Raw genomic sequence first — 20,054 nt, forward strand, 5'->3', positions numbered from 1 at the left:
TCCGCTAATGTTGGTGGAGGGACCCTGTTAACTTCTCCTGCGACTGGACAAAATTGATTCTGTGGCCGATGAAAGAAAAAAGAAATAGAAATTGCCAGAGATTAATGCCGGATCTCCAGCGAGGAACACACAGCAGTGTCTGAGTAATCTCTCAAGGAAACCTTGCTTCTTGCCAAGGACACTTCCTAACAATACGCCTGAGAACACACCTGACTTGGCCGCTCTCTGCATTTCTGAGTCACATCCTTCAATCACAGATTGTAGCTGTCAGAGCATTCGCTAACCTACCATTTCTATCCTCTTCCCTACCTGCAGCCCTGCCATCCTTATTAAACCCTATTGTCTTCTCAGATAAGCAGTGCTGAAGATTAACCGTTGCCTTCCCTGCTTTCCTTCCTTCAGGGTCTGGAACAGAGCAGCACGTCGAAGAGCGCCAAGGGCACGGCGGCATCGGGTGTTAGCCAAGGCTGCCATCCCTTCTATGAATCTCTAATTGTCAATCCTTTTATTGCTGAAGTAAGTGTAATAAGCACGGCGTAAAGTAAGAGGAGAAGTTCTTTATCGGTCTTGATTTAGATAACTTAATTAAACGTCTTCAAGTGCATCTCACGGATTAATTAATTGAAGCTTCTTTACAGCTCAACGGGATGAATAGTTATCTGATGCGCACCTGCTTTCAAAGATTGCCGCATTTAAGATCCGTTTCATGTGCCGCTTAGGCAACGCGGTTTTGTTAAAAGGTTTGCGCAAATTAAGATATTGAGCTCTTTAGATGTAGTGGAGGTATCTGCTTTTACTTTGTTTTTCCTCAATAGAGAGGAGGGGCAACAACAAAATGTGCCTCTGCGCTGGCTACAGTTGGGGTTGGCCTTTGGGGCATGCAACCTGTGTGAATTCACAGGCGCATTACCTTACCCAAATTAGGGTATGTCACCCGGCCCTGCTCCTAAAACTCTGGTGGGTGGATGGGGTTCAATTTAGTAATATATACTAACACTCTGGCTCCTGTCTGCTCTGAGTCTGTGATGTACTTAGTCTGATTTTGCATAGGAGAGCTTCTTTAACCCCCCACTAGTGTATTACTGAATTTAACCCCACCCACCCACCAGAGTCTTAGGAGCAGGGCCCAGTGGCACTAAACATTTGCTGCGGGACACACATGGCCCTATGTTTTTAGGAAATCGGGACAAAAGGGGGTGGTTTTGCTAAGTAGGATTACCCAGGGGAGTCCTTCTCTTAATTGTGACCACAGAAGGTGGTTTTATTACTAACTGGGGCATACATGGGGCTTTGTTAATAAGTGGAGCCACAGAGGAGGTGGCAATTACTATTTAGGGCAACAGAGGGTGTGCTACTACTAAATGGGCCACCCAGGGGGTCCAGTTACTAAGTGGGGCCATGTATCTGCTGTGGGCTTTCCACAGTAGAAAACAAGCAGCAAATATGCTGTAAATCCACAGTGGCCAAATCTGCAGCAAAATGATTTTGTTGAGGATCTGCTGTGGATTTTAGCCTTTGTATTTCGAGGATTGAAATCTGCAGCAGAAATAAGCATGCTGTGGATTGGATTCAGTTGGGAAACTTTCAGCTCCATGTGCAGGAGATTTTATAAATCTCTACATGGTTTGTTCTGTAAATGCTGCAGATCTCCACAACAAAATCGATTGTGGAAATCCCACCTCATTTATGCTGTGTGTGAGGCCGCCCTTGGAGCCCATTCACATGACTTGTGCGCCAGACTCTCAGGTACAACTTGCACCAGACGGACACACAAAGCAGGCCAGAATAGGACATACCATGATTTTCTTCACACAGACCATTGGTCGATGGAATAGCTTAATTGGCTATAATGGGTCCATGTGCTGTCCGCGAAAATACCCATGGGAATTGGCCTTTAGGGTGTGATCACACATAGTGGATTTCCCGTGGATTTTACACAACGGTGAAACCCGCATCAAATCTGCACCAAAAATGTGCATCAAAAATCCATATCCAGATTTTAATGCAGGTTTGCTCTGGATGTTTTCCATTCTAGAAAATCTGCCATAAAACTAAAACGTGTGCAATTACCTCAAGGGTGGACCGCAACTCCTTACCACCCCATGCTAAAATTTGTCAGTTGGCCCCTGTGCAATGCTGTGCTTAGCTGGTGGAGCTGCAATTCACCTCTCTTGCATGAGATGACGCCCCAACCTAGTGTTGACATAGTGTTTCTTACTATGATAGGGTGCTATGCACAAAGCTCCATCAAACTTATGGCCATCCCTAGCTATAGTTTCCCCTTCCTCTTCACATCACTTGTAGAAGAGCAGGAAAGCAGCAGCATCATGATGACACCCCCCCCCCCCCCCCACCTCTTAAAAAGGCTGTACCAGGAAGTCAGGGATTACAGATGTAACGAAGTTTAATTTACAAATAAGAGAGATGGAACAAAACCTCTGCAGCGCCACCTATTGGATGGCTTTCCATCTCCCTTATTTGCATATTACCCACAGGAGCATGGGTGGCCTTATAAGTCTCCTCACTCACCACCTTGGTGCTCTCCCTAAGGAGTGATGATACCCTCTCCGACAGATAGTTTAACTTAACACTGATGGCTTGGTGGAACAAGTTAACCTAAGGGGTTTTCTAGGGCTGAACCGCTAATCATCTATCCCCAGGTCACAAGTAATTGATCAACGGGGTCTGCCGTTCTGGATCTTTGCTGGTCGACTGATTAAAGAGACTGCAGTGATTGGATTAATGTTGCGCCCTCTTCTCAGTCGAGCGACGTCCCATTCATCAGTCACATGGCCTGAGTGCAGCTTAAGCCTATTCAAATGAATGGGACTGCACTGGAATGCCAGGCACTGCTGCTATACTATGTGCGGTGTTGCACTTGGTTTGGATTAAAGTGACAGCAGCGCTCACCCAAGCGCCACTGCCAATTCAACCAGCTGATTGGCAGGCATCGTGAAGGGGGTTCCCATTGTTTGCAAGCAGTCAGCATGACACCACTGCAGCCAAAGACCAGCGGTATGGCCAGAGCTTCAGCACTGGGTCACCAGGGAAAACTAAAGGGGACTACTGCTCCCCCATGCTTTATTTTTATTTTTATTTTTTTAAATACAGTTAGCATTTTGATATCTGACAACAGCAGGGATCGGAGAAAACACTGACCTCTGCTGTTATCCGCTTATATGTCACGCTCAATGTAGATCACTGTATGTGAAAGGTCTGCATAGGGAGTCTGCTTCCTTGGTGACGTCATTGGCCCTCTGCAATGTAATTGAGGAGGGCTAATGGGTTGTCATTGCAATCGGACACCAGACAATGGCCTGGGCTTGCTTCTGTAAGTGATAATGCATTTCAGTAGAAAGTACTGCAATGTGTCATCATGACGATCATAGCTTTCTCGGTTCAAGTCCCCTACAAAGACATAAATGTAAAAAAAGATGGAGCCAAAATACTTATTTTGTTCATGTTGCCTCCAAAAAAGCAAAAAAATTGATTAAAAAAAAAAGAGGCTGTATGTACCCCAATATGGTACCAGTACAAACTGCAGCTCTTCATGCAAAACACAAGCCCTCACAGAGCTCCTGTTGGGATCTTAATATACCTCAATAAAGGCGCGATTTTATGGATGCTGGATCTTTTTCTTGCTGTCTTCGAACTTCACTGGAATCAGTTGCAGTGCACCCTGCTTTTATTTTCTCTGTGTTAAAAAATATATACATATATATATATATATACGGGACTTTGATTGCAGCAATGCCAAAAAAGAAAAATTGAAAAAAGGGTTTTTAGGGTGGCTTCGCATGAGCGTGTGCTGTGCATAGGTGCTGTACAGGTCCGTGCATTGCCTTTAACCCCTTGAGTGGCGGGTTTCCTACCACCCTGTCGTACCCACCAGGGCAGGTTTTTTAAATGGGCCGATCATTTAATTTTAACTAATTTTCCAGTCGCGTTCCAAGAGCCATAACTTTTTCATTTTTCCATTGACACGGCCATATGAGGGCTTGATTTTTGCGGGAGAAGTTGTACTTTTTGATGGCATCATTTTTGGGTATATATAATGTATTGCATAACTTTTGTAAAAAGATTTGTAGGGAGATTGGGGGAAAAAAATCCTGCCATTTGTTTTAATTTCATTTTTACGGCGTTCAGCGTGCAGAATAAATTATGTGATATCATTATTCTCTGAGTCAGCATGATTCTGGCGATTCCAGGTTTATACAGTTTTTTATGTTTTGCTGTTTGTGTACATTTAAAACATTTTTTTTTCTTAAAGGTTTGCTTTTGTGTCGCCACATTCCAAGAGCCGTATTAATTGTATTTTCCCATTGCCGGAGCTCTAGAAGGCCGTGTTTTGTGGGATGAACTCTAGTCTTCATTTATCTAATTTTTTGGAACATGTAAAATTGTGATAGTTTTTTATTCCATTTTTTCTAGTGGCAAGATTAACAAAATCTGTAATTCTGGCATGTTTTTTATTTGTATTTTTCACTGCATTCTCTGAGCAGTATAAATAATGTATTAAGATAATTCTACAGGTACGATTATGCCAATACCAAATTGTAATAGTTTTTTTTTCCTTTTTCACTACTTTTTCACACTTTAAAAAAAAAAAAAAAAAAGTAATAAAAGTTTAAATCACCCTACTTTTGCCATATCTGTACTAGCGCATTATTTACCCCACACGGTAAACGCAGTCCGAAAAAAAAAAATTAAGAACGCCACAAATGCATTTTTCAGTCACCCTGTCTCCCAGAAAAAAAATGCAATAAAAAGCGATTAAAAAGTCATATGTATTCCGAATTAGCACTAACGTAAACTACAGGACATCCCGCAAAAAATGAACCCTTGATTAAGTACATCGACGGAAAAATAAAAAAGTTATTGTGCGCAGAAGATGCAGCAGAAAATAATTTTAAAAAAATTAAATGTCTTTGAAAAAAAATACAAGTACTTCAGCAAAAAAAAACTATACAAGTTTGGTGTCGTAGTAATCGCACTGACCCATAGAATAAAGTTATCATGTCATATGTGTTGCAGTTTGTGCGCCGTAGAAACAAAACGCACCAAAAGATGGCGGAATGTCATTTTTTTTTTTCCTTTTACTCCACTTTTGTAAAAGTTTTTCAGTACATTATATGGAACATTAAATAGCACCATTGAAAAATACAACTCGTCCCACAAAAAACAAGCCTTCATACATATATTGATGGATAAATAAAGGAGTTCCGATTTTTTAAACAGGGGGAGGAAAAAAAGAAATGGGGAAAAAAGAAAAAAAGGGGCCATGTCATTAAGGGGTTACATAATGTATTAACTTCCTTCTCTGGCTCATTACGGCGCAGGGATACCACATGTGTAATTTTATTTTTTACAAAGTAAAGGGAGACAAGTGTTTTTGTTTTTTACTTTTTTTTAAACTTTTTTTTTTGTCCCTGTAGGGGACTTCCACAGAGACCCATCAGGACCCCCTGATCACATTCCAGGGGTCCAATGATGACAGCCCTTTACATGCTGCAGTCACAGCATGTGTAAGAGCTGGTGCCTGGCTGTCCTCTGACAGCCAAGCACCAGCTCTCCCTGCCACACAGACCATCCGCTTGCTTCTGAAAAGCCGATGGTCTCTATGGCAACCTGTATACAAACTAGTGCAGGAGTTTGAAATTTAAAGTGGGAGATTGCCGGCAGATCGGCAGTATCTCCCTGCTTCTTATTTCAAAGTCCTGAACTGCTCTCTGTGGGTCTGTGCAGGCAGAGCACACTGCCACAGCTTATGGCGGTGTGCTCTGCAGCTCCCATAGTGATACATTGCCCTGAAATCTTCCGGGTTATATCGTTATGGGCAGTGTAGCTTGTCCCGAAAAATTTCCGGGTGTGCCACCAAGGGCTTAATGGAGTCATGGCTGCTGCTGGCGGCTCCATTGAAGGCAATAGTCTGCCGACACGTCTTAATTGTAGTGTTAAAAATAATAAAAAGCACATACTCCCCTATCTTCAGTTCCCGGGGCAGCTCTCGCTTGTCATTCATTCAGCAAAAGCTGACTGTGATTGGCTGAGGCGCTCAGCCAATCACAAGCAGCTCTTTCAGCAGGCAGGGATTTTAATTATCCGCCTGCTGAAAGAACTTAATTGCAGAGCAGGGAACAGAGCAGAGAGGTCGCGTCTGAGCCCCGGCAGCTGAAGATGGGTGAGCGTGTGGTTTTTATTGTTTTTAACACTACTTTGCCTTGCTTTTCAGGGAAGGGTTTATATTTAGAGCCCTTCCCTGAAAAACAATTATGAGTGGTGGCAGCTGGATCCCCTACCGCAGCTGTCATCTGTGATAGCTGCGGTAGGGAATTCTTTATTTCCCGTGGGGATTTAGAATTTCTTTGCCGCATCTGTCACAGATGTGGCAGGTGCAGCAGGGAATTCTTTAATCTCCGCGGGGATGAAGAAAACACCTGCCGCATGCGGCAGATGTGTTCTTTATCCCTGCGGGTGACACAGCAGTGACGGGCAGGTAAGCGCGCGCGCGTGTGTGTGTGTGTGTGTGTGTGTGTGTATATATATATATATATATATATATGTGTATATGTATATATGTGTGTGTATATGTATATATGTGTGTGTGTGTATATATATGTGTGTGTGTGTGTGTGTGTGTGTGTGTGTGTGTGTGTGTGTGTGTATATATTATATATTTATTTTTTTTTACACTAAAATGTTTGTTTTTCAGGGAAGAGCTTATATTTAAAGCCCTTCTCTGAAAAACGATTAAGGGGAGCCGGCAGACCATTGCCTTTAATGGAGCCGCCGGCAGCAGCTGCGGCTCCATTGAAGGCAATGCGTACATTCCCTGTGGTGCACACATGTCCAATCTTTACAGGCACGCACCTGTAAAACACGGACATGTGAACACACCATAGGTAATGCTTTGGATGTACCAGATGCAAGCATTTGTGTGTGCGTATGCACGCACAAAAACACGCTCGTGTGAAGCCGCCCTTATTGTGTAAAAATGGGAAAACGGAAAATAAATTCTGTTAGTATCATTTTAATCGTATTATTAACGCTGCAAATAAAAAAAAGGGAGGGGGGGCAGAACTTGTACTTAAAAGTTTTAAGTACCCAAGAAATGGTACCAATACAAACTGCAGCATGTCCCGCAAAAATCAAGCCGCCTTATGGCCGTGTCAACTGACAAATAAAAAAAAAATGTTGGTCTTTTCAGAAGAGGAGATGAAAATCCTCCCTAAAAAGTGCTTCTTTAGTGCCAAAATACACTTCAAAGATTAAAGAGTAAAACCATGAAGAAAATAAAGAACATTTATTATAACGATGGCTGATTTTATTTTAGAGGATTAGAGCCAATGACAGATTTCCATTTCCCCATAGTTCTGGACGACAGTTCAGCGCCCAGCGCTGTGTATACAACATACGAGACTAGTATATCCTCTTTGTAGATCCATAATGGGAGACATTCACAAATTCATGCCAGCATACTGGTGTAGAAAAGTTGCAAATTGTTGCGCAAGATATCCTTGTGCAAACATTTTGCGACTTTTCTTCCTTCCGTGCCAGCCCCGCCTCTTTCCCCCAAAAATGGGTGTGGCTTGTCAGAAATAATGCCACAAACGGCATCTCAGTAAAGGCGCATGGAGGTGCTGGAGATACGCTGAATACATGAGGAGACGTGCCCCTCTTCATATATTTAGTGCATTGGGGGAAATCTTAAGCCCGATGCAGGAATCGCCGAGCTTAGTAAATTTTCCCCAATGTGTGTGTTTGAAGAGATGGCTTCTGTGAAAGCGGCTTCCTCTGATTTCTCTTGCATGTTGCCTTGTGACAGGGTGAAGCTGCGTACACGGCGTACGAGCACAACTCCCAGGAGAGCTTCGCCGAGGTTCTGCTCAGGACTGGGAAATTAGCGGAAACCAAAAGTGAAGGGGACACCCTGTTCCCTGCGACTGAAGGTAAGGTCTGTGCTGCAGAACCCAGTAATGCGCACATTGATGAGAGATTATGGTTATTTTATTATTACTACTACTAATTTATAGTTCGTTTCCTTTATTATTGCTATTTATGCAGGGAGCAGAGCAAATCAGAGGTGACATATAAGAGTTAAGGTGCTTTCATACGAGAGACAAAGTCGCTCGTTTTTGCCGCGTTTCTACAATGCTACAAATCTCATGTATGTGAAGCCCATGCTTTCCTATGGGTTATTTCACACGTGATGTTTTGTAGCATGCAACAACCTGACTCAAAAACCGTGCGGGTCCGATGATATGCTCGCAACTTGTGAGGTTTTGTAGCCCATGTTTCCCTATGGAGCCTTCCTCTCTATCGCATCGCATGAAAACGCAATTTTCGTGCGGTGTGATGCAACTTTGACAGTAGAAAATCCTACGGTGAACGCCCTAAACTAAGCCCTAGCTGCGGGACAAAATAAAAACAACAGTATACATCACCTTAGAAGCGCTCTCCGATGCCACAGCAGCTTCTCCCTGGTTCCTGACATTGTTTCTCTTCATCATCTTCTGGCCAGGGATTGAAAAATCCCCGCCTCTTGAAAGCGCTGGCTGTGATTGGCTGACACTTAGCCAATTTCAGCCAGCGCTCAATGAACCAATTAAATCCATTCGTCGAGTGCTGGCTCTGATTGGCTAAGCAGCAGCCAATCATTGCCAGCGCTTCCAGGTGGTAGGGATTTTTCAATCCCCGGCCAGAGAAGAAGAGGAGGACAAGTACAGGGGAACCAGGAAGAAGCTGCAGCGGAGGCACGGACAGCGCTGCTTTTTTGCTTTTTTTTTTTTCTCCAGCTACGGCTTATTTTCGGGGTAGGGCTTACATTTTAGACTCCTGACTATAGTTTATTTAGATGAATGTAAAGGTAATGAATAATTACAGTATCCTTCTAGCAGGCAGTAATGGTACAGGTTCGAGCTGCTCATGTGATGATGTGCTGATGTGACACCGGATTGCTAGCACATCATAGAGAAAGTGAGCAGGGAGAAAAATCTCATATATATTTTAGTAGATGTATGAAGTACTACAGGGAAAAATGTGTGCTTACCATAGTGGCCCTTAGAATAAATGGTAGGTGGGGGTCTGTTATATAGATATGTGTGTGTGATGGATATCTAGATAAAAGCTGGTTTGTACTTGGTTGTCTAAAATGATCAAGATTTGTTAAATTTCACCCATTGAACAATCATTTTAGTTGAAATCATCCATTTTTTTACTTTAGTCTGGGTTTGGGCACCTTATAGGAATTTTCTGAGTTAATATTTTATTTAGGTATGGGTCCCCTATGCCCAAAACGATATAAAATCAATATACTCATTGTGGCACCATGACATCTAAAATGTGACGTCATTTGGTCTTCTGGCATGGAGACTCCCGTAAAGCTGTCACTTCTAATGCAGAAGCCCCAGACAAGTTTATGGGATTTCACTCATGAGATCTCTGTTGACCTTTTTACTGTTTGCAGCGCACATGTGGGACAACAAGTGGGGCAGCGGGTGGGTGCAGCATGACAGGTGAGTGCTGGTGCTTTTTGTTTTTTTTTATATGTATAACTCCTAATCCCCAATCCCACCAATGTTTTATCACTTAATAAACCCATTTAAATGGGTTGACCCACCATAACAACCTATTGCCTGTCCACAGAATAGGTGATAAGTGATCACTGTGGGTCTTATCTCTGAGACCAGAACCAATCGAGAGGATGGGGATCTGAGACCACAGTTTCAGTGTAGCTTTTACAGGGCAGCTATCTGTTCTGAAGGGGGTCCCGAGCTACGGCATACGGGCCAGGGTTTCCTTCTATAGTGCTGAGGTTCCCACTCATCTCCCGAAGTTGAATGTGGCTTTCTGGATAAGCCAAAAAGATGTCTGACCCAGTGGAAGGTCCTAGGGTTATAGCAGGTACACAACCATTTAGGTTAGACTAGCAGATGTGTTTCCTGAGCTCTAATGACTGTACAATAAATCTCAAACACCCGAACACTGCCAAGGTTTCATTAAATAGTCTGCATTTCACTGAAGTAGAAGGTCATCTGCAGAAGTGAGTGCGGAGTAGTTTGCTGTCCCCTCCGGTTATCCGCACTGAGTTGGGTAACATTTACTTGCTGACATCGTTTGATCTCCTCCCCTCCCCATTTCTGTATTGTTTCTTTCATCCTTTGTATCTCTGGTTATTTTAGAATACCATCACATGTGACCTGCCGGGTCATTGCGCTCCTCTGCCATTTTATTCTGTGTTTTCATCTGATATATGAAAACAAGGTTCCTCCACAGCATCCAGATGCCTTTCATATTATCTAACCTGGTTATGACCCGTATCAGATAAATCCCTCTCCACCTGTAGCTGAACAGACTCTGGTTTGTGAGCGGGTCATGCATGACTCGGTTACGTAATACTTGACATTTTGTTGAGTACCTTACCAGATGCCCTTCTTCCTAATTTCCCCATAACTGTCTGCAAGGGACCTCTGTATGCCGGCTTCATTGTAATACCAAGTAACGATGCTGTCTTATCTGCAGGAATTACGTTTAAAGTGAATGTCCGTCCTTTAGATTGTTTGTCCTTTATTTTTTTTTCTTCAATAAGTGCACAATTCTATGGTTATTTTCAATCTACACATTCCTACCAGAAGTAATCGGGCACCTGAGCAAGAATCAGACATAGTATTTATTTCCATATGTTAATACTTAGTGGGGCTCATTTGGCCCTAGTGACATTGGATACTCCCCATGACATATGTTCTACTGACGTCTAATACGTTTCAACTGGTATTTCCCTCCATTCATCCTGCAAACAACCGGTGAGTTCTCCCAAAGAAGATGCATCGGCACATCTACAATAGTGCAAGAAGTGTCGTCATTTGGCCACTTTATTAGCATGGTAGGAGCTTCCCTGTATGGAAATTATCCCCGTAACCCCGACGTGCAGTATAAAATCATGTAACAAGTTTTCCATGGATCAGTTTCAGTGTGAATCCACAATTTAATTGGAACATCGAGAGATCTGATTGACTTTCAAGGAGGCCGGGCCATCGCTACTAGACTAGCTATGGGCCAGGATTTCACTGCCAACCGCGTGGGGTTTTCTTGAGCAGAAGTGTACAAAGTATTCTGAGAATGATGTGATCAAGAAAATACATCCAGCAAAAGGGGATGCAGTGGACGTAACTCATCGATAAAAAAGGAGTCCGAAGAGGATGGCAAGAATAAATTGAATGACCAGTTGGTGCACATTCATGCAAATTGCCGCTTAACCCTTTCCAATCCACTGTCGAACGTCTTCCTACATTCTGATTGTAGCTTGTACAGCTCCAATGTCAGAAGACGTCCAACATGATATTCTTATTGGCTATCGCCAGCCACTCCGCCACACTAGCTTTAGCCAGCAGATGGCACCGTTGTATAACAGCAAAAAGAGAAAGCCTTTTAGGAAACCCTGAATCTAAAATTAGACTGGAAAGGGTTAATACAATGCTGGTGCTTTAACCAATGTGTCCGAACACACAAATTGTCCTTAGCACAGACTATAACAGCGGGCGATCAGCACCATAACTGTCTAAGGTTAACCCTTTGCAATCCAATTTTGGATTCAGGGTTACCTAGGGGTTTTTTCTCTTTCTGCCATTATACAATGGCGCCATCTGCTTGCTAGAGCCAGTACTGCAGTATGGGACATGCTGGAGAGGCCCCCGACAACAGAGCGGCCAGTAATATACAGTAAGAGTATCCTGCCAGACGTCTTCTGACATCAGAGCTGGGCAGGCTTCAATCAGAATGTCTGAAGACGCCAGACAGTGGATTGGAAAGCGTTAATTTCACACGGGCGAGTGCTACATCGGGCCGTGAATAACAGAATCCAGATTTCCGTTGCACCGTGCTGATAGGAGGTTCAGAATTGGGCACAAGCAGCATGGATCGATGACCCCTTCCTGCCAGGTGATGGCAGCTCAGGGTGGTGGAGGTGCAGTAATGATGTAGGGGAATGTTTTCTTGGCACACCTGGGTCCTCTGATACCTGTGATGAATGCTACAATAAATTTCTTCAGTTCAGAAGGCTGAAGAAGGTCCAACCCACCACTAGGTAGGGGTTTCTAATAAAATGGCCATTCAGGGGGAAAAAATGAAAAACAGTATATGACAAAAATTTTTTTTTTTTAAACGGAAGAACAACAAACTAAGGCGCTGACATTTTACGCCGGGGTGAGAGCAGGTTGCAGAGAGTACAGCGAGGTAGCGGCGACCTCCGGGCAATAACCGTCCCCAGCAGCGGCTAAGTATGCAGAGCTCTGCTGAAGTGTCACGTTGGGATGAAGTTTTAATAAAGCAGCGATAATGCAAGTTGTCCGAACGCTCTCGTTCTGTATTCCATGCCAGCGGCGCCCAGAGCGGAGCTGTGGCGGCCTAATCCTACAGGCTGGGTGAGGGCTGTGGCATGTTAATCCAGCACAGGGGTTTAATGAACTGACTTAGAGCCTCACACTTCTTTACCTGTTAAACAAATGCTTGCAGCGGAGGACGTGTCAGAAGGGGGATTTGATTACTGAAGTGCACCCACCCTATAATGAGGTTTCCGCAGCGCCATCTAAAGGACTCTGTGTGAATCGTCCTTACCAAACAACCACAGAAGACGTAGATGCTGGGAAGAATATTGCAGCGGATGGCTTTGCGTACGGTCGCCACAGAGTATCTGCCTCCAGTGCTATCTGCCCTCCTGTATCAGCAGGTTTATGGCCGTTTTCAGTGATTGTCTATTGATTTCCATGGGTTTGTTCTCCTTCCCTTTTTTTGCGTGTACAAAAAAAAAAGGCAGTATGCTCTACTTTGGTACGCACTTGCCCACCAAAAGTCCTCCAAGCAGTGTAGGAGAGGTTTTGTAAATATGTGTGCAATGTGCAAAGAGATTCCACGGGGAAAAGAACCCATCTGAAACTCATTAGGCGACATAGCCATTTACATTGGAGTGCGTTCGTGTCCTGTGCATACATAGAAAAGCCCTGCAAGCACAAAAGGTGCCGTAAAATATGCCAGAAAAAATACTCGTTCATAAAACATCCCCCTCCCCCCCCATAGACTTCTATAGGGAGAGCAAAACTAGAGCTGGCTGCATTTTTTCTTCATGCAGCGTGTAAAACGGGGCGTAAGAACGAACCCCTGGAAATCAATGGGTTCTATTCTCTGTGTATTGCTAGTTCAAATTCTGCACGTGCCAATAAGCTCGTGTGAAGCCGCCCTCCGAGATGAACTTATCCCGTGGATAGGAAATAAGTGACCGCTGGGTCCCCTACAGATCACAAGAACAGGGTCCTCTCACCCCCATATGAATGGAGCTGCAACTGACCATGCATGATGTCGCTCCATTCGTGTCTGACTCCCAAAGAGATGAATGCACGTGGGCCACCACTGCCCTCCTTTAGGATTAGATGGTGCCTCAGTGGTCATACGCCTATTGATTACATGCATGGATGGGTGATAAGTTAACTATTGGGATAGGACTCCTTTAAATGCCAGCAGTGCATTGGTCAGCAACTCGGTTGAAGGAAAACGCTGCATAACTTTCCATTGTGAATACTCACCTGTAATCATGAGGTCTCAAGTTTCCGCTTTCTTTAAGTTGTATTTATAGCAAAATTGGGTAGAAATGCCTGTGTCATTACACAGGCATGCACAGGGCGGCGACTGCAAATCTGCTATTGCCAACCAAGCTACACTTTACATATTGCCTGTGACATGCATGCTGCTGCATAGGGCGCAGTCTCCAGCCTCTCCTGTGCCTAATGATAGATTTACACCGGGCGAAAATTGCCCAAGGATTTCGCTGGAAACAGCAAATTTGGGGTGAAAGTTGTACACTTGGCCACAACAGGGACTGAGCGAGAAATTGTTTAGCTGTTGGAGTTGTTTGGTTTTTAGCAGAACTAAACACCAAGTGACTGTTGGGCCGGCATCTGCGGCTCCGGCGTACGGCTCACAGTTTAGGTCAATCTTTAGATCTATAGCTCATAACATACTTGATCCGTCCGCACTTTTTTTTTTAAACCATCAAAATGGCGGACAAATGCCAAAAATTACCCACTGCAAAAAAATTTTAAAAAAATCAGGTTAAAGGTTGAATGGCCGATATAGTGTTGGCGAGGCTGTGGGGTTGTGGGAACAATTGTGCGTCTCTTTTACACTGTTAATAATTGACCGCTCTCGGAGTCAGCGGAATGTTAGTCAGGCCTTCTACAATGCCGTTTTTTTTTTTTCTTTTCTCCCATCCCGAATGGACACCAATAGTCTAACAAAATACTTGTCTAAATAAGACCTTCCCGCTGTGGTCTGCTGACATGAATAATGGAGGTTGATGCTGTGTCTAACATAAATAATGTACGCTCATATCCCACCGAAGATTTTTTTTTGCTTCAGATACGTGTTTTTTATTCTGCAGGTTGTCAAAATTGATGGTCAGGCAGAGTTCTTCTGGCGGGTAGCACGTACTGGCGGGGCCTGACCTTATTATAGCTTACGAGAGCTGACATCTGCCTTACTTTACACATCATTCTTACTAACATTGCTGTTTACCAGCTTTAATCCATGTAGAAGATTCATTTTTCACAAACCTATATAAATGCATACAGATGTGGCAACATTTAAAGGGGTATTCTGTTTTGTTTTGATGACTGGCAGGGACTCACCACTCTCTACCAATCAGCTGGGACCACTGTCACTGCAGTCAGCACAGGAAGCAGACTGTGCTGACCATAGCGCGGTGGCCGAGGTTGGTACTGCAGGCACAGATCCTGTTGAATTCAATGGAAGCTGTGCTGGAGTTACCAATGCAGCTGCGTCCAACGCTGACCATGGGATGCTTCTTTAACTTGACACTTAACACCTTAAGAAAAAGTTTAGTGCCTCTTTTTTTTTGCCTTTTCAATGGCCTTAGTTACATTAAGATAACTTGTTGCAGAAAGTTCTCACTGTTGAGTTAAACGTTGCTACATCTGTATATTGGCTGTCATTTTGTATATACATGAGCCCGTTGTATAGATCTATAGTGGATTATTTCTTATCACATTACTTTTAATGTATCAGATTTTTTTCCCCGTTTTATCGGCTTCTTCTTTTGTAATTTAACTTATTCCCCCCCTTTTTAACCATCAAATCTAACATTGGAGTTAATGAGGTTTGCGTGTTCCTTTGTGCACGTGGAGTGGGTGAGGGTGGTGAATAGACGCTCATAGAGGATAACACCTGGTTTTCTTTTGTTTGTGAAGTGAATAGCAATCTTACAGCCGCACATGGAAGAAGCATGTGTTCTTTCATACTCATTAAAATGTCCTTAGCTGCTTCTTTGCCGGCTTGTACAGTCATCACTGTGGGTTTCAGGGGTATATTTATTTAAAACATCCCGGGCCGGTACCCATCACCATGCTATTGATTGTCACTTTATTCTGCGCTGTATTTTCCATACCTTTCTGGTTGCATATAGCCTATCTGATCTCTTGTTCCTGCTTTATTCCCTCCATGTTTGCAAGTTTTTAACCCTTTGCAATCCAATTTTGGATTCAGGGTTTTCTAGGGGGCTTTCTCTTTCTGCCATTATACAATGGCACCATCTACTGGCTACAGCCAGTACTGCGGTAGGGGACATGCTGGAGTGGCCCCCGACAACAGAGCGGCTAGTAATATACAGTAAGAATACCCTACCCAACGTCTTCCGACTTCGAAGCTGTGAGCTGTACAGCCTTCAATCAGAATGTCTGAAGAGGTCAGACAGTGGATTGGAAAGGGTTGATCTAAGGGCTCATTGACACGATCATATTACCAGAGTTGTATGGAGTTGTAATACTCATAAACCTCTATAGGGCAATACCTTACCTCCATGTGCCTCTGATTTCATACAGAAGTACAAAAGTTGTATTTATATGGTATCTAACAGAAATAAAAACCTGCCATTATCCACTGGATGCCATATTAGGAAACTATTCTACTGATGCTTATAGAGGAGAATATCTCTATAGTGTTCTGCTATTCAGAGCATCATACTACACCTCGCGGGATGCCCTGTGCTTTGCTCTGTAATGTGCGATGGATCTTAAAGCATGCCTACACTTTCAGATGCCTTTTTACCATTACTCTTTGAAAGATGTTCTGTAACTTTACTTTCCAGTTCTTTCTGAACTGCTGGGAGGAAACTGCTGCTATGATGCTTTCTAAGCACTTTACATAGAGAAGGTAACAGATTCTGCTCTCTAACTCTCTGCAACACACACAAAGCAAACCATGAGCCATCCCTGTTTTTCACTTTCTTTTTTTCTGTCTTGTTTCTGTTATTAGAGACGGACTTTACTTTAAAAGCAGCTAGTCAACAGCAAATTATAAGGAAGGGAGTCTCCTAGTGGCCAGTACTTTAGAAGGGTTTTTCAGCCCAAAAATGGCATCTTTACTAAACGTAGAGGAAAACATTGGCTATCACATAATACAAGTTGTTCGAAACGTTAGTGACTATTTAACCATTTGGAGCCCAGTTATTCTGTGGCCTGAGATACTGTTTAATGTATGTTAGTTTAACGGTTGTAATAAGTTTGTTGCTTATTTTTTGTTGCCAGTGTAGCTTATTCTATATATGTACCATATTTTTCGCTCTAAGATGCACTCCCCCCCCCAAGTCAGTGCGTCTTATAGAGCTAACGTGCCGTTTGTTCGCACAATTGCGAGTTAAACGTGTGATTGTGCGAACAATCAGGCAAAGAAATGTGCTTCTGTGAAATGGAGCTCAGTGTTTCAGACCGCTACTGTGTCTTCTGCTCCATCGCCTGGTTCTATCCCCTGCACTATCCCTGGGTGAGTTCAAAATATTTTTTTCCCTATCTTCCGCCTCTAAAATGGGGGTGTGTCTTATCATCCGGTGTGTCTTATAGAGCGAAATATATGTTTTTGTTTTTTAATATGTAATTTTCACTTTTTTAAAGTGTGCCAGCACTTCCAGGTGACTGTTCAGAATCATCTGCCATATGTGTTTTCATGAGGTGTAACCCCATGTCTGACCATTACATTACTTATATCCTGCAGTTATCACTATTTTTCCCCTCTGCAGCCTGTATCTCTAATTTTCAGTTTTCTCTGAGTTGGTTGGAGGAGCCTGCTGCTATGATGTCTTCTATACAGTGCAGATGGAGAAAGGAATATGCTCTGCTCCTTAAAGTTACCTTTAGGCCTCATGTCCACGGGGAAAATCAGATCCGCTGCAGATTCTACATGGAGAATCTGCAGCGGGTCCCTCCTGCCCCGCGGACATGAGCGCTGAAAAGAAGAATTTAAAAGAATTTACCTATCCGTAGCGGGCAGGGAAGGTCTGCTGTTCCTCACGGCCGGATCTTCTTTTTCGGCCGGCGGATGAATTCGTCACGCCGGCGGCACGTCGTCGACGTGCCGCGCGCATGCGCCGGGCACATCCGCCAAGCCGAAGCAAGAAAGATCCGGCCGTGAGGAAGAGAAGACCTTCCCGGTCCGCTCCGGATGGGTAAATACTTTTAAATTCCTATTTTAGGTCTCCCGCGGATCTGGACGGCTTCCATAGGCTTCAATAGAAGCCCGCGGGAGCCGTCCCCGCGGGAGACCCGCACGAAAATGGAGCATGGTCCAGATTTTTTCATGCTCCATTTTTTTTAAAATCCCTTTTATTGACCATCCGCGGGTATTTATCTACCCGCGGGTGGTCAATGCATCCCTATGGGGTGCGGATCCGCATGCGGGAGATCCGCTGCGGATCTTAAATCATATTTTGCCCGTGGACATGAGGCCTTACACTGAGCAACTATCGCTCACTTAGTCACTCTGGAGAGTCTCTGAAGCGTACGGACGGCAGGGGTTTGTTCGCTTTTACACAGAGCTCTTAATGTGTATTAGTACTTTGTGGACATATTGTTCGTAGGGGAAATATCCATGGAAATTCATGAACAACTCACTCAAATAGGAACGACTAACGATTAGTGAACAGATTATTGCTGGTCACTCTGTTGGTGGCCTTGTTCACATTAAACAACTACCATTTGCATTTGCTTGTTCTAGCGATTATTTGGACAATCGTGACCCCATATAAAACCAAACAGGCTGAGTGTTTCTGGTAATCATACGTTTATCATGCCATACTTTTTGTCAAGCCCAGGAAATATTTACATATTATCAGTTTAGCGCTTTATATATAATACACCTCAGGATTAGTTGTGAATAGTAGACCAGTGAGGGCCCATTGCCCAGATCCCCTACCGACCAGCTCTTTGCTGAAGCAGTTCGTTTGTGCACTGAGCTGATTTGTGCAGAAATGAGACAGCTCTGTCCCTACTGTAGTGGCCACACTTGGTATTGCAAGCATTTATTTCAATGGGAACTTAGCCTGCAATACCAAGCGGTGGTTCTGGATGGTAGACTCCCACCAGTCTACTGTTGACCACCGATCCTGAGTATAAGCCATCGATAGTTTAAAACTGGGCAACTTCATTTAGAGCGATAGTATATTATACCTAAATAATATGTATTTCCTGTTGCTTATTGATCACCAACATATTGGATAGATGTGTATAGAGGTTGTCGTCCTTCACAGTTGAATCCCCCTATCTCAGGTACACACACATACTGGACAATTTCATAAAAAGCCAATCTTTTGGGGGCAAACCCACATAAAGGGGAGAACATACAACCTCCGTACATGTTGTCCTTGGTTGCATTCAAATTCAGAAGAGCTGCAAGAATGGCGATTATAGTAATTTTTAGAAGGATTTATCAAGTCGGACCTCCATAGAAATCCCAGCAGTAGAGATGAGCGAGCATACTCGTTAAGGCGATTTACTCGAGAGAGCATCGCCTTTTTTCGAATACCTGCTGGCTCGTCCCTGAAGATTCGGGAGGGTGGAAGGGTGGGTGGTGCAGGGGTGATTGGGGGGTTGCGGAGGGGATTGAGAGGGGGAGAGAGAGAGATATCTCACTCTCCACCCCGCAGCCCCCCGCAGCCCATCCCACGAATATTCAGGGACAAGCCAGCAGGTACTCGAAAAAGGTGATTCTCTCTCGAGTAAATCGCCTTAACGAGTATGCTCGCTCATCTCTACCCAGCAGCCGTACTCTTGACCTTACTTCATGTATCTCCATTGCTGAGATCCTCCGGAGACATGTTTGTACATATGAGCAGCAGACATTAGCCGCTCTTTAGCATCTGCAATCCGAAGGCTTGATACTTTTTAACGCATGATCCTTTTAGTAGAGATGTGACGGTGAAGTGTTTAGGGGAAGTTTATTGGAACGCAGTCCTATTTGAATTACACATGCCATTCTGCTGTTCACTGATAAATAGCCCTTAATGTGTTTTGCTGGTTTAATATTAATATTTAAAGCTGCTGTATTGTGCTCGCGGGAGGACTCAACAGTCCTCCCCATTCATCACTGACACCCGCGCTGTCACCAAGCCTCTCCGCATGCTTATAGCTGAGTCAGTTCACACTCTCTTACATCAATCATCTCTGCCATTGTACACTTGCAATATAGGGGGATTATTAATTACAGTGCAGTAAAAGTTCATAGGACCTTCCAAACTACCATATATGCTGGATTATTGGAGTCCTTGTAGAACCGTAAGAAACAAAAATGACCTTTTACCTACTTTCCGATATAAAAAAAAAAAGGGAACAGTGTCCATTGAAATCACCAAAGATGATGTTTTTGCTAGTGATGAAGGAGCTCGGAGACATTAAATGGGTTGTACAGTTGTACGGGGCTTCCACAGATTAACTGTTTTTCAGGCCAGCGTGCCTGTGCACTGAGCCAATTTCTGCAGGAAGTTGACAGCTCTGTCCCCACTGCAGTGGCAAAGTGTGGTATTGCATGAAAAGTACCCATTTATTTCAATGTCTGCAATACCAAGCTTCCAGCAGGCAAGAATGGTATATCTTAACTAATGCTGCACTTCATGGGATAGATATGAAAGTAAAACATCTCACCATCAAGATGGTGGTTGATAAGCATCAAACAGGAGGCTGCACTGCATGGAAATGACTGGAATACACAGAGGAGACCTACGG

At 43.7% G+C, this 20,054-nt stretch overlaps 1 protein-coding gene across 1 annotated transcript in view; it reads left to right on the plus strand.

Annotated features, from left to right (window-relative positions):
- The window catches only part of NBAS (NBAS subunit of NRZ tethering complex), a 616,392-nt gene that overhangs the window by 328,122 nt on the left and 268,216 nt on the right, over positions 1-20,054 (plus strand). The window contains exons 37-38 of the mRNA XM_066597064.1: positions 403-516; positions 7,826-7,949. Coding sequence (XP_066453161.1) covers positions 403-516; positions 7,826-7,949 — 238 coding nt within the window. The remainder of the gene's footprint in view (positions 1-402; positions 517-7,825; positions 7,950-20,054) is intronic.

This window comes from Eleutherodactylus coqui, chromosome 1 (genome assembly GCF_035609145.1).
Source record: "Eleutherodactylus coqui strain aEleCoq1 chromosome 1, aEleCoq1.hap1, whole genome shotgun sequence".
Taxonomy (NCBI): Eukaryota; Metazoa; Chordata; class Amphibia; order Anura; family Eleutherodactylidae; genus Eleutherodactylus; species Eleutherodactylus coqui.